Below are 15,641 nucleotides of genomic sequence, written 5' to 3'. Positions count from 1 at the left end.
TTTGAAATGCAGTTTCACACACTGGACACATTCACCATCTCCACTTCACAGGTCTCGTGGGTACGGCGAAGGGACTTTCAGCTGTTGACCGTGGGTCTATCGACGTACAGCAGCGACGAGCGCTTCCTGGTCGAACACATCCGGCACATGGGCCATTGGGTGCTGAGTATCAAAGCCGTCCGGGACGAGGACCGAGGTCTGTACGAGTGCCAACTTTCGGTGCATCCCGTGCAGTCGGTGTTCATCGAGCTGAACGTCATAGGTGAGAGCCAACAGTTTTGTCCGATCCCCGTGCAATACAAATTGTAAAATCAAATTCCAGTGCACACGGGTTACATCATACCATACACAGTGAGATAGATTTATCGATGTAACTTGACCGAACTGCGATTACATTTAGTTGTGGTATTCTTCTCTGTTACGCTTTCTGTACAAATAAACATCTAATTAAGTACCATTTCCTTTGACGGAATCATTCCGATTTCAGCGCTTCACCAAATAATCCCCTCGCAATAAGGAAACAGCAGAGAAGTAAAATCGAAACAGTTGACTGCGCCCACGTTCACCGGTTGGAACCCAATTCCAATACGATTTAGAAGGCAAAAACAAATAAAACGATTATGGCTTCTCCGTGCCTTTCACAGTGCCTTTGCCAATCCCTGTCTGAACCCGACTTAGACCAGAAACAGAAAGCACTGCCAAAGTTAGTAACCGACCATAGCGGGGGGAGAAATGGCACAGACTAACAGTTAAAATAGAATAAATCTCTGTTCCACGTTGCTTTGTGAAACACGGGGTAACACTCTCGAATGGCGCTCCCTAAGTGGGAATGCCACCGGAACCGGAACCAGCGAGAGAGGGTTGCAAAGTTTGCCAGCAGATTTAATTCTATTCAAACCAATTGGGGAAAAAAGGGACCGAATCGAGACGAAAGGATGTGATAAGCAAAAGTTTATGGTTAGTTTTATTTTATCCTTCTGTGCTAAACCTTTGAAACGATGGCATTTTAACGTGCCCGGCTATCAAGAAAATTTTAAAATTCTATAGCAACCCTCGCTGTGGAACAGGAATCATTTGCAGACATGTTAACATATCAGATTATCAATTATCACAAAAGGCAAACAAGTTTTATTCTGGTTAAACAACAGCCAATTAACTCAAACAGACCAAAGGTCAGCATATGTCGGTTTAAACTATTATCCGGTTCCATTGCGTGAATCCTGATGGAATAATAATTTGATATTATAGAATTATTTCGTTCGACATTAAACCCTTTTTACTTCAAATTTTGGCATTGTTTGTGGTATCCCTGAACATCACTGTGTCTTTTCTCGTTGAAATCAATCAATGTATCCCCAGGAGTGCATGACCCCAAGTTAAGAATCACTCAGTGGGAGCACCACTCGAAAATCATGAAAAAACTGAAAAAAAAACATTATACAACTATAATCGAAATATAAAACTTATTATAGCCACGCGGAAGGCACGATCAGAACAGCCCTGCAAACTTATTTATTATTATTGATAGGAAAAGCCTTAAAATTTCGGCATCAATCACATTGATTAGGCGGAATAAAATTCCTGGTAGGTTTATGGAAACAAATTCAAACTTTTCTTTCCATCTTAAGGTTCAAGTTACCTTTTTTAAGCATGTGTTAGAATTGAACGCTTGGTAGTGTGCGTAGGAAAATTTGTGTTCAGCTTTGCCACCGGATTATCCATTTAAACCTTTTTAAAACTCTAAAAGAAGAATATCAGTCGATTTTTTAGATCACCACGATTCAAATCATGCAAAATACCTGCTGGAAAAACCATCGGCTTAGCTGGATGGTGCTTTTGAAAAAGTGGCTGTGGTTTTTTCTTTGTGCAGTTGTGTTGCGTACCCCAGCTCGGTGTGGTAGTGTGACAAAAAATCACAGCCACTTTTTCAAAAGCACCATCCAGCTAAGCCGATGGTTTTTCCAGCAGGTATTTTGCATGAATTGAATCGTGATGATCTAATAAATCGACTGATATTCTTCTTTTAGAGTTTTGAAAAGGTTTAAATGGATAATCTGGTGGCAAAGCTCAACAAAATTTTTCTTACGCATACTACCAAGCCTTGAGGTAACTTGAGCCTTAAATTAAAATTGTTCGGCAGCCTACGGAAGCTGACTGGGTCCAATCCGACGATGAGAGGCCATCCTAATGGATATCTTAATTAAATCACCTTCAGCCATCCCTTGAGAGATCCACGGCATCTAGAATGTGATGCACGTTCGTTTTAAACCACCCGGATGGACTGACAATCTGTTTCGAGGAAACATTCATAAAAGGCTCACCGGGAGATTCTGTTCTGCTTTGGTTGTACATGTATACCCGTCCACCCACCTATTTCGAGTCGAGAATGTTCTTTCAATGAAAATTGATGCGAGCTATCGTCCAATCTTCAAGTCCTTGAAATAGATATAACTCAACGCTGCTGGGCGATTCTTTAGAAATAGCTAGGTGCCCTTCAGGTGGGCTTGAAATAAATATATATAATTTCTCTTTCGCCATTGCAGAAGCCGTTGCGGACATTGTTGGTGCACCGGATTTGCACATTGATGAAGGTTCCACGCTGCGATTGGAGTGCAAACTGAAACGAGCGACCGAGTATCCTGCGTATGTGTTCTGGTAAGCATTCGTTTTGTAACAGCTGTGTGTTTCGGTCGACCGGAAAGTTTGGCGTTATTTCTGAAATTTAATTAAAATTGAAGTTTGTGTTCATTTACCCTCATCAAAAAAAATTTTCATTCAATATGATTTGTTGGTCGTGTCGGTTTGGAAAAAAAACTACATCACAGAGCTCTCGTTCACCGAACTATTTTGAAGTAGAATACTTATAACATTTCAATATAGGGGTCCCGTTTAAATATTTTCTGCCGATATTTTACCCGATTTTTTAAACAATAATATCTGCAGTTGTACTGAATGCGCTATCTGATTGAAAATATGTACAACAATTTTGTATCCAACTCCGTAGGATGTACAATTACTTAAAATAACGGAAAAATTGATTTTATGAAAGCAGTAATTACACTAGTTTACAAGAAAAATGAAGCTTCAAGAAAAAGTATTTTTTAGACTTATTTTGGGTCGCTGAACACGAAAACAATATTCATTTTTTTGTTCAAAGAAGCGATTTTGTGATTTTCTCAAAAAACTCGTTTTTGAGCACTTTTTGTAGTTTTTAGTCAATATTTCGTGTCGAAATCATCCAATTAATATAATCAATATGCAGGTTGAAAGGTGTCGAGATGCCCTTTCCAAAAACATATAATATGTGTCGATCACATGTAAAAAATTTTAGTGCTGCTAGCGTCCAAAGCTTAAAAAAGCGCATTTTTGACCATTTTTAAAAGTTACTCATTTTTAATTGATTTTTTACAGAAGAACAAATCTTTTTTCAGACCTTTTAGAATCTAAGATGACAGATAATATGTTTACATTAATTTTAAGCCTAATATCATTAACATTGGATGAAAAATGTTGATGCTATGGCACATTGAGCGAAATGGAAATTTTATTATTTTAGCAGTCCCTGACCTGGTGCGGCGGTTTAGAGGGTGTATCACTGGTCTCTGTAACTTCCTTCGTTACCGCCCGCTCTGTCGCACGGAACTCTACCCTAACCCCAGGGTCGGCACAATCCTCGCCGTGCGGTTTCTCAAGGTTTAAAGGGGGAAAATCACTTTTAATCCTAACCGTCGTTTTATTTGGCACTCCAACCTCAAGTTCCTAACGTCCTTAAAGCCCTACTTTGATACACTGGTGGTTACTTACAGGTATTGTGTGAGTGGGAAGTGTGTGGGCCCGTTGCGCACCTGCCGCTGCCGTCGTCCTCACTGGTTTCTGGTTCCGATGACCTCAATTCGGACCAAGGCGATGCTTTTCTGGGTGGAAATAGGCTGGTTCGGGAACTTGAGCGCTTCTCACTCGATCGTGCCGTATGTTGAAACGATGAAGCACGCGGATCGGTTGCTTTACCTCCGGAAAACCGCAATCCGAAATGCGACCCGTGGTTTATAGTGCTACGGTTGTTACGATGAAAGCTCCTTAAAGATGAAGGCTTCCATTTACGGTTGATAATTTTAAACTTTTATAAGATTCCAACTTTTTTCGTACTAATTGCTTCGATCCGGTTTACCAAAAGTCGTGTGGATGGTTTGCTGTTCCAAGTCCAAGTGACGATCGATTCGGTTGCCGAGTTTCCCGAAACCTTGCCTCCGATTTCCCATTGATCAGCCGTGGTTACTGAATCAACTTCAGTTCTCTGGAGTATGCGTGTTAGTGGGTGTTTGTGGTGTGTAGTGTTGTATGAGCTGAATATAAACCCTAGTTTGTGTAGAGTTTTTTTCAATTTGATCGTTGTGCCGTCTATCTAGCTAAAGCAATTTTATTATATGAATTTTACGCATGGTAATTTTTAATTTATTTTATTATTATTAATTTTACATTTGACTTCCAAATAATATTAAGTGATTTTCCCCATATATATTTAAATTAATCCGTAGGGTCATGATAAAGTACAGTGAACCTGCGAAAAGTGAACGAAAGGTCACATCTCATAAGCCAGTCATCAAATATTTGAGTCCCTATCGGGACTCAGTGAGATTGTAGTACTAGACACGTAATGTTCTGTGAATTGAGAATCGGCTGCGAAGCCTGTTGAAGCAGAAGGTGAAATTCCCCGACTACATAGGGGAACGTGCCATTTAAGCCAATATATTCTGATTCCTGATTCCAGTGCTTCATACCATCTTCATTTTTTATCAGATTTTTGTGACAATTGGCTTAAAATTTATGCAAAAAGATTATTTATCTCATTAGATTTTGAAAGAATTTTCTTCTGTCCTTTATTATAAAAAAATAACTAGAAATATGCATTTTTTTTTTAAAAAAAAAAGGTCGAACATTAGACTTTTTTTTACTTTGGTCGATTGTAATCATAATAAATGTACATTTGATCTACACACATTATACATTTTCGGAAAGGGCATACCAATACCTTTCGAACTGTTTCGATTGGAACCTATTTGAAAAAGGTATTGATAAATAACTAAAATAGTGCCCAAAACACCTTTTTCGAAGAAATCTTGAAAATGATTCTTCAAAAAAAGTGGACTTTATTTTCGTATTCAGCGATCCAAAATTAACTTAAAAAAACGCTTTTAATCCACCTAACAGTGTGATGAGACATTTCTTATAACTCTTATCACTCTCTTCGGATATTATATCATTTGAGAACATTTAGAAATTGATGCTTCGCGATGTTTTGGATAACACATACTACATGGGATAGTGGCAGGACTTAGAGAATCGCTCAAATCAGCATAGGACAACATCAGTGCTAGAAATCTCAAACCAAATCAATGGGAAAGCGAAAAAATGGCCCATAAAATAGACATACAAACGAATTATTGCTAATGCTCTGTTAATAAAATATCTAAATTCCTCAATCAATGCATTGTGGTGGGAAAACTGAATTTTCCTATATTGCACTGAGCCAAAAAAAAATCGAATTTTTTTGAATCGATTTGAAGTTTATACTTTACTCAAATTTCCAACGCGACTGAGAACTAAGAAATCAGCGCTTTTTCTTAAAAAAAACGATACTAGCAGTGACACCATTCAAAGAAAATCAACAGTGAATATTTCCAGACTTGATTTTATTTCCTATTTAAGAACTATTGCGTTTTTTACATCCTATCGAAACCCAAAACTTCATGAAGTATTTGAAATTATTAAATTAAAATTTGTGTTTGCTATTGAAATTGACAAAATGATAGTATCGCCCCTTTGGCGATTGTTTACTTTTTCGGTCCCACCTATCAGCATTGAAGTATCGCCCTTACGTTTTTTTACAATACCAATTTTACAATTGGTGGGGTTTTGATGAAAATCGATCTTACTGTCCAAACGGCATAATTCCGAAACCGTAATTTTTCAGGTTTTAAAATTATGCAGAATTAATTTTTTGGAAAATAGTAACAGAGTTCGTGTCTTTAGCGAATTTGTTGCGACTTTATTGTAGTCATGAATATTAACCTGAGAAAATTCACCATAAATATTTCTTGGACGATATACCGTCAAAATTATTTTATCAAATGATGCGCTGTTTAACGTTTGTAAAACTCATCGAAGATACTAAACCTCCGAAATTGGCGGTTTCAAAATGATGTTATCTTGACCTTAAATTACTGTTTTTGAACATTTGACCTATACATATAATTGGTCATACAACAAAAATCAAATGCTCATCAAAATCGATCAGAACCTGCTAGAATAGAATGGAAATCGTCATTTTTCATAAATTTCTCTCTACATTCGGAAAGTGTTATCCTCGTTATTAATCATATTACGTTTTCGTCTCAACTCGACGCATTCCCCAAAAAACCTGTCTTAATCCACCTAGTGGTGCAATTGTGCTTTTCTCATTTGTCCAGACTACGATTCCATGGCTGGTTATGTTCAATACAATGGTGGAAATGAATATTACATGTTCAGTACGATATGCACATACATACAATGGATCGACAGCCACGACATTGAGATACTACTGAGATACTGAAACATCGCTTGACCGCCGCTGGTTTCAAGCGATGTTTCAGTATTACATAGTAAGATCCGGGAGGTCCGGGTCCTGCCGAAAATTTTCAACTTGTTAAGAAATTTTAAACCAGTTTTAATTTTAAAGTAGCAACGTCTCACTGCATACTCCCTCCGGGCCGGTATGATTGTCGATTTTTAGTGTGATTGCATAACCTTTCTATATGAGAAAGGCAAAAAAGTCCAAAAAAATCAATTTTTTTCAAACATTATTTTTTCGAGTTTATATCAAATCTTCATGCATTATAAAGTCATTTGGCATCAAAAATACAAATTTGATTTTGAAAATTTTTCATTTCAGTTTATATGGGAATTTGCTGTGTGATTGCACTCTTCAACTCGTAACTCCGGAACCGGAAGTCCAATCAATAAAAAATTCAATAGCAGCCGATGGGAAGGTTGTACCTTTCATTTGAGACTAACTTTGTGCAAATCGGTCCAGCCATCTCTGAGAAACAGAGGTCACATTTTTTCCACATACACACACAGACATTTTCCGATCTCGACGAACTCAGTCGCTTGGCATATGACACTCGGCCCTCCGGGTCGGGATTAGATTGACGAATTTTAGAGTGAATGAGAAAGGCAAAAACATTTTTAGCAAATGTTAAAAGTTATGCATTTTTTTGGTGAGCAGTTCTATGTTTCATAGACATTAAATCAATTTTTACTTCGCTTCCTATTAAATAAAGACCCTTATTACAGTACATTTCTACAAAAACGAGCTCAATTTGAAAATAAATCTGAGGATAATGATTGATTACAGAACTCTGGAATTTTCTATTGGAATGTTTTCAGGCAGGAATTTGATATTGATGCTATTAGACAACTGTGAAATCAAGACCAATAGATCAGTTACATATCAGGACCCCATTCCGACAATTTATCAAAAGTCCTCATGACGTTTACAACAACAGGTTATCAATGTACGGATCAGATAATTGTTATTGTAATATTGAATTAAATCAGTCTGCATCAATAAATTTTCAACTTCAATCCAATATTTTTTTGGGTGTGTGGGGGGGGGGGTTGTATGGTGTTAAACCCCAAAACCTTCTCTTGGCTAAGCCGTTGCTTGGAGCTATTTAGTTCGCTTTTCATTTTCCGATATGTTTCAGATCAATCCGATGATTATAAGTTAGAAAAATTGCAGTCAGAAGGTTTACAGAAATGAACACTTTTGTACTGATAAGTTATCAAGTTCCTTCCAGACAACTTGGAAGTGTTCAGTGATTATCTCTAACGGTTGTAGATAGTAAAATTAAATACAAAATTCGTTTTATCGAAATAATGTTTAACTTATTTCAATGGATTATTACTATATTGAACAATAAATAGGCAACAAAGAGTAATCAACAAACAACAAGCCATAACTTTTAAAGTATTCAAAATAGATATTTAAAGTCTTCAGTATAGTTATTCGCAAAAGTAAGAGCTACAAATTTGCTGAAGACATCATTTCGATATAATCACTTCCAAGAAAATTTGTGAAAATATCTCACTCATAGGAGGATTAATCAGTAAAAGCACAATACCGAAAGAAAGGGCATATTACCTCCATTAAATTCTCCGAAGATACTATTGACCTAAAATAAGCCGTTTCGGCGTTAATAATAGATTACATGTTTTTGGTCATATTTCTGGCAATGGGAAATGATAAAGATCTTTCGTCCGCATTTAATGTTAAATATCTTTTTTGATAATAGTCCGATTTCAACAATCTATAGCTTGTTCGAAAGGTATTCGTTAAAGCTGTCTAAAAACATATAAATTGTTAAATTATGTTGTCGATTTCGGCAGATAATTCAAAAAAACTGCAAAAAACGCCATTTTTACACATTCAAACATTCATATCTTGGAAACTAAACATCAGAATCAAAAACAAATTAATAGCGTTCATACTGTTTTTTAGTTCTTTCGTTTAAAATTGGTTTGGATAAGATCGGTTCAGCCATTGCTGAGAAACACGAATGAGAATTTGTCCGTTACATACACACACACACAGACACACACACACACACACACACAGACATTGTCCCAAATCGTCGAGCTGAGTCGATTGGTATATAAGACTCGGCCCTCCGGGCCTCGGAAAAAATCTTGAAAGTTTGAGCGAATTCTATACATTTCTTTTATAAGAAATGTAACAATTTTCTTTTTAGCTTATCGCGATTATCTTAAAATTGTTAAAATCTATCACAAAAGATTCTGAAAATATGAAAAATCATTTTTCTGTAATAAAAAACAAACCAAAAATGAGGAAGTAGAAGAAAAACATTTTTTTAACTCGAACTTCTTTGAAAGAGACATTGAGTATTATTTTCGTGTTCCCCAAATTAATCTAGAAAACACTTTTTCTCGCAACTTCATTTTTCATGTAAACTAGTGTAATCTTATTTAAGACGAAAAGAGATACGTGAAAACAGAACAATTTTCACACGGTGCTTAATAACATCACCAGTTTTTATCGGATTTTCGTGATCTTAGGCTTAAAATTCACGTGATAAGTTTGTCTGTCACATAAGGTTTCAAAAGATTTTTTTGCCGAATTTTTTTTTATGAAAAATCAACTAAAAATGAGTAATTTTACCAAGCATTACTTTTTTTGACTTTGGTTGCTCTTAACCCTAAATTATTGATATTGAATCCAAACATGTTATACATTTTTGGAATGGGTACATCAATAACTTTCGAATGGTGAGTCGATTGTGTTAATTGGAAGATTTGTTCCTGAGATATTGACCAATAACTGCAAAAAGTGCTCAAAAACACGTTTTTCAAAAAATCTCAAAAACGGTTCTTTGAAAAAGAAAATTATATGATTTTCGTGTTCAGCGACCCAAAATTGACTTAGAAAACATCTTTTTTCTTAACTTCATGCAATCACCCTAAAATTTGTAAACTAGCGTTATCTGATCCATGATTGGTCGGTACAATTCGATCAAACAGCGAGCGTTGCTAGGACTGCCCCTTTTTCAGCGAAGGAACTGGGACACATGTAAAAAGGGAACACAAGAAAAATTCGTTAGTTTGTGTTCTGACGTAGTAAGCGTAGCAGCTGTGCTGCGTTTCATGTCAGCTCGCATTCTTCGGTAGTAGGTAATTCATTCTATGACTGCCGCAAGGCGCCGATCTTTTGCGAGAGAGCCGCGCTCTCTTGCTCTTTAAATTATACGTGGCGTCAGGTACGTGTACAGATAAATTCACCATGGCGCACAGTGGTCCCAAATCGAAAAAACCTGTTTTAATCCACCTAGTGGTGCAATTGTGACTTTCTTATTTATACAAAATATTATTCAATGGCACGACTGTCACGAACCTGATAAGCAACATGTCGATACTGACACACTTGAAACAAATAAAAATATAATATTTATATAGCTTAATCAGCGTGAGTTCAATGTTGTCTTCATGTTAACTTCATGGTGGAGAAGGGAAGGGATATAATTAGTGGGAGAGGGACTTAACTTATTGTAGTATACGGGGTGGACGAAGGGAATGTATTTGGGAGGTTGGTCTGAGAGGGTGGTCAGTGATAGAGTACTGGGGATTAAGAGGTAGGAGGTGGAGGGGTAGATGGAGGGTTCAAAACCGAACTTCATATTATACCATTCATTTGAGACTAGGTTAGTGAAATTTGGTTGTCATCACCGAAGTGGCTTTAGATCTGGAATTTGCCTGGAACCCCGTTACTTCCGGAATTATCGATAGTGGACAATACATTCCAAAAGTTTTTGATTCGCCATCAGTGATTTAGGCCTACGAATCGAAGTAAATTGATGTTTATTTCAAACCTATGAGGTATTACAATTGTACCGGTTTATATGAGAAATTCCTATGTGACCGCAATTACCAACCTTTAACCCCGGAACCAAAAGTCAGAACTGAATGAAATTCAGTAGCAGTCAATGGGAGTATTATATCTTTCATTTGAAATCAAGTTTGTAAACATCGGTTAAGAGTTTGCTGGGAAATAGGTGTGACATTAGCTCGGTAACTTGGCGAGTTCCCAGGGGGCCTCAAGATCCGCCATAGGTGACCAATGTGGTCAACACTACCTCAATTGGTCAGTAGTGATCTAGACCCGCGAATCCAAGTAATGGTGAACGTATTTGAATATGTATTATATTATTCGAACATCATAGGGTTACCAGTTTGCATGGGAATTTGCACACTCTTCAACCCGTAACTCCGGAACCGGAAGTTCGATCACCTAAAAATTCAATATCGTCTTATGGGAGCGTTATACCGTTTATTTGAGACTGAGTTTGTGCAAATCGGTTCAGCCATCTCAGAGAAAATTGAGTGACATTATTTGACACACACAGATACATACACACACAGAGACATTTTGCGATCTTGACGAACTGAATCGAATGGGAATCGGCCCTCAGGCCGAAGACATAAGTGGCAAAAAGACGGTCATAAGTGTTTTCTGGCGTCCAGTTACGTTTTTGTGTTTTGGTGTCTCTAGAGAAGTTTCAAAACGTTAGTTTGTTAACATATATTTTGAGATAGACACCTTAATTTTCATTAAGGTGTTATAACCAGTTTTCAATATCCTTTTTGCATTTCTCATATAGGTACTTGACGCGGCTTTCGCAGTTGTATTTATTGCTTGAACAGCAGTCACAATTTTGGCAACCGTTTGTGGCTCAGGGAATGATATTGGAGACTGAGTGTTGGTATTTCTTTCTGTAGATGAGCTTTTCTTAGCGGTTTCTGGGCAGGGTTGTCCGTAATGTGCCGTTTGTTCACAGAACTGGCACGTGTTAGTTTGTCCTTGATATGTACATAGAGTTCGCTGTATAATGGTATCACCCCCTTCTGTTGTGTACTGCAGGGTAAGGTAGGAGGGAATGGATTGGTCTACCCGCATTCTCACCACAAAAACGCCATTTGAAATACCTGGAAAGTAGTTCCTCTACGTATCCTCCGAAATGGATTCCACTTCTCCGAAATACGACATGAATCTTTTAAGCAGAAAAAAGCAGTTTTTTTCCACACCGTATGTCAGATCTTCATAAAAATCAATCAGCGTATGTAGAATGTTGTTACAGTACTGCTGATTGATTTTTATGAAGATCTGACATACGGTGTGGAAAAAAACTGCTTTTTTCGTTTGCGAATTTTACCCTTTCTCTGTCCAACCTTAATGTCCACTTTGCAAGTACGTGGTGCCAAATCATGTAATTTAACTTCCACGTTTCCGTTATCCATATACACAGGGATCTTAATTTTTGCGGTGTCACAATCCAGAACGTGTTTCAAGTTGTTTTGTGAAATTAATCTTTTTGCCTGTGCGAATTTGTTGAACGTTATCAGCACCGCGTGTCTGACGTGCTCCAACTGGATGAAACTGACGTCTGAAAACCGAAGCTGCATTTTATCCTTCAGTAAATGTTCCACATCACCAATACTCGGTCTTATGCGGAAAAACCGGAAGTCAATGGCCACCGTGTTAGCCCGAAGAATCAAATTTTGTTGTCGAAACTCAGTCATCTTGATAGAATAATAGTAACGGTTCCCTTTGTTCTTCAGACAAAGCACACAAGAAAAAAGTAACTGCTTGCGCTGGTTAGGTAGCAGCAAAGAGCACACTGGTATTGTGACTGATGCCTTTAGTGGTTGAGACTAGACTACCAAATGAATTTTTTTACTTTCATTGAATGCTCTTTTCAGTGTTACCATATGAGGATAAATATGTTCGAATATTATAGATTTCGATGTACGTGTACCGATATTTCGGTATTTCCATTAGAAATAACGAAATAACTGGTTTTAATACAACCTATCAGAAGCATATGCATTAACAGCCTAAAGTGTATTCTACTTCGCTCCGGTTATGTCTCTGACATTACCCCTCCATCTTTTTACCCTCCAAATGTACTGCATGTATGCAATGCACAACCCATTTTCCAGCATTGCTAACGACTCAGCGAAACAGTATTTAAACACATCTACAAACCTGTGCTATTCATATGTGTCAAAAAATTTCGAATCTGTTGAACTATTTTTTGGAGAGGTTAGATGTTAAATCAACAAATTCCAGTTGTTGGTGTACTGGCTGAAACAATTGTGTTACGGCTGTCGCGATTGCGTCCATGTTCAAGCAAACGTTAAAAGCTAAGACTAGCGTTACATGCTGAGACTAGCATCTCAAGCTTAGACGTTTGTGCCTAGACGATCGTGTCCAGGCTGCAGTTGAAAGCATAAAATAACAGCGACGGATTATTGGTTCAACTAAACATATTCGCCCAAATATCAACTAGTCGAAATCAAAAAAGGCTACCGTTTTAGTTGAAATTCTGCTGATTTTTCCGTAAAGTAAACGTGCTATTCAGATAAACATCGCCTCGTGGTGTTTCCCAGTATCAGAAGCAGCACTTTCACCGTAGAGCTCTTTCTTTCAACCTAATATTTAACTACTGTTGTCAGGTTTACTATGTAGTCGAACAAAACCGCAACCAGGCAGCTTACAAATCCCTCGACATTAGAGCCGTTAGCCCGGTCACTGCATTTTACTGTCATCTTAATCCGTAATCTCTTTCTCGCGATGAAACTTCACACTTGATGTTTATCACATTCACGTGGATTGCTTTTAGCATCTGTATATAGTTTTAATGCAATCTCGTTAGCATAGCGCCAAACTTTTAACCGACTCTATAACACTTCAGAACTTGCCTGGTTTTATCGCTGGTTGTTTCATCCCGCCCGGCTAGGTACCACGAGCAAAGTATGGTAAACTTTGACCAGCAGAATGGATTTTCCGTAACGCCATTCCAGCCTGCTGCCGGAACGGCATCATCGGCCGAAGCAACCGAATCTAGCGGACAGTCTCTGCATCATCACAGCAGCCACCAGCACCACCAGCAGCAGCTGCTGCTGCATCATCATCATCATCTGCACTTGCATCGCCACCATCCCCAGGGAAACGCTCTTGACGAGGACGATGCTAGCTTTGGCATGAATGCACTTGACGTGATGGGACCTCCAACGCTGCTGGATCCCTCGTCAGACACAGCAGAGGCACTAGCTGCGGATCTGACTAACCAGACCGGTGCAAACCACCAGCATCAGCAGTGGCTGAACCACAGCGCTTTTCTACCGTACTCGCACATACTATCGCCCGTCACCAGCGTACTGACAATCAAGGAGGTTCACTCGAAGCACGCCGGAAACTACACGTGCGCACCGTCCAACACGCGGTCCGCCAGCATCACCGTACACGTGCTACAAGGTGAGTACCTATACTAACAATATGTGTAAGGGATACTAGCAGTGCGCTGAACATTGCAATTACCAACGAAACTGTTTCGGGATACATCAGATAGCAGTTACAAATTCTTCAGGAGGTAGGACATGTTTAAATTCAGCCGAAACGTGAACATATCTCATACATACAGCAAAGTGGGATGACAACGTGTTTCTCGAATGAAACTAATTCTATTTCTGAGCGCGACAATTCAATTTTGTCATCCAATTCCATTTCACATAATGAAATAATGCTGCTGACTAATTTCGTTTGGAAGCATTTCTTCAGTTAACCGTAACGGATACGAGAAACAGGTGACCTGATAGATTCTCGGAAGCGATTGGAAAGTTTGTTCAATCTAATTTGTCTTTCACATTCTCACCATATATTGATGGCTTAAGGAAATTGGCTTTTGACTTGTCGGTTTCAGTTCCCTTTGATTGATTAGGACTATCGCTAAATTGAAGGCAGCTGAACGAGTTCATATCTTTTTCAATTAAATTAAACAATTTTGCGAAGCGAAATTTTTCAAAAATGTTTTAAATTTAATTAAATATATAAAATATAAGAAATAATAGTGGCAAGTGATTTAACCCAGTAGGATACAACCTAAACAAAATTTTCGATCTGCGATCTCTATTTCTGGAACCTACTTTGCTACAATTGCGCAGTGTTTGTATGGTCAGCAAGACGCAAGTATTATACAGGGTGTTTGGTTCATGATTAAGAACCTCTCGAGGGATGATTAACTATCATATTTGGAGAAAAAAATCGTTCTACACATACCTTCAAATCTCAACCGTTACCAAATTATTAAATTTTTTGTGTTAAAAACTTAGTTGTCTTAAAATAGCTCTAAGTAAAAAATATATTTTTTATTTCAAATCCTTTGGATCCATTGGATAGGTGAGAAAAATTTCCATTGAAAAATGTCCTCAATTGTTTCAGCTAATGAGGTTAAGTAACCTTTTCACTGTAATTTATTTAAAATTTAACAATTTTGATCGATTTTTCGTTCATTTCGCGAAAATCTTAATAGTTGACATCATCATTCAAATAATTCAAATTTTTAGTCTTGAAGAGTTGCATAATTTGTTCCTTGACATGATACACTTATCTTTTCTTGTTATCATGTGTTTGGGTTATTGAACTTGGATATTTTTATCTCATATTCACTTATACTAGCTCTTATTGAAAAGTATGGCACTGATTGTACCTTTTCATATTTTTATTCGAAAGCCAGGAAAATTTTGCATAGAAAAAGGTATAAATACATTCCAGTTAAATGAACTTAGTATTCTTTAAGAAGTTATTTAGTTTAAGGTTAGTGTTATTATTAGCATTTTCGTTATTTTCTTAAAGTAGTAAATAAGAAACAGGACCATTATTATCATGAAATAAATGCATCTCAGCAAGTTCTACAATTCTTTCTTTGGCTCCATTCAATTATCTCTTTTAGTTTCGAAGCAAAATCATTTTTATCACCTCGTTTCATATGCAAAAACAACGATTTCGAACCCACTACATTTGTGACGAGGTCATGCTGCGTTAACTATTAAATTGCAGCGAAATGAAAAGCGCTAGGGATAAAGTGTCAAATAACAAGTTGTAGAGGATATTAAGGGGTACCAAATGAACAATAGTGATGATAAATTTAGTTGATTAATAATTAGAATAATTACAAAACTCCCCAAAAACGCTAATTTTGAGTTATTTTACTAGTAAAAAGTCATTTAGTACACTTAACTAAAAGATA

The 15,641-nt window shown here is 37.4% G+C and overlaps 1 protein-coding gene across 1 annotated transcript in view; it reads left to right on the top strand.

The window, feature by feature from the left end:
- Positions 1-15,641, top strand: part of LOC131679094 (uncharacterized) — a 236,235-nt gene that overhangs the window by 206,872 nt on the left and 13,722 nt on the right. Inside the window, exons 6-8 of the mRNA XM_058959651.1 lie at positions 52-262; positions 2,544-2,655; positions 13,353-13,870. Of these exons, the coding sequence (XP_058815634.1) occupies positions 52-262; positions 2,544-2,655; positions 13,353-13,870 (841 nt within the window). The remainder of the gene's footprint in view (positions 1-51; positions 263-2,543; positions 2,656-13,352; positions 13,871-15,641) is intronic.

This window comes from Topomyia yanbarensis, chromosome 2 (assembly GCF_030247195.1).
Source record: "Topomyia yanbarensis strain Yona2022 chromosome 2, ASM3024719v1, whole genome shotgun sequence".
NCBI lineage: Eukaryota > Metazoa > Arthropoda > Insecta > Diptera > Culicidae > Topomyia > Topomyia yanbarensis.
This window is presented reverse-complemented; position numbering and strand designations above follow the sequence as displayed.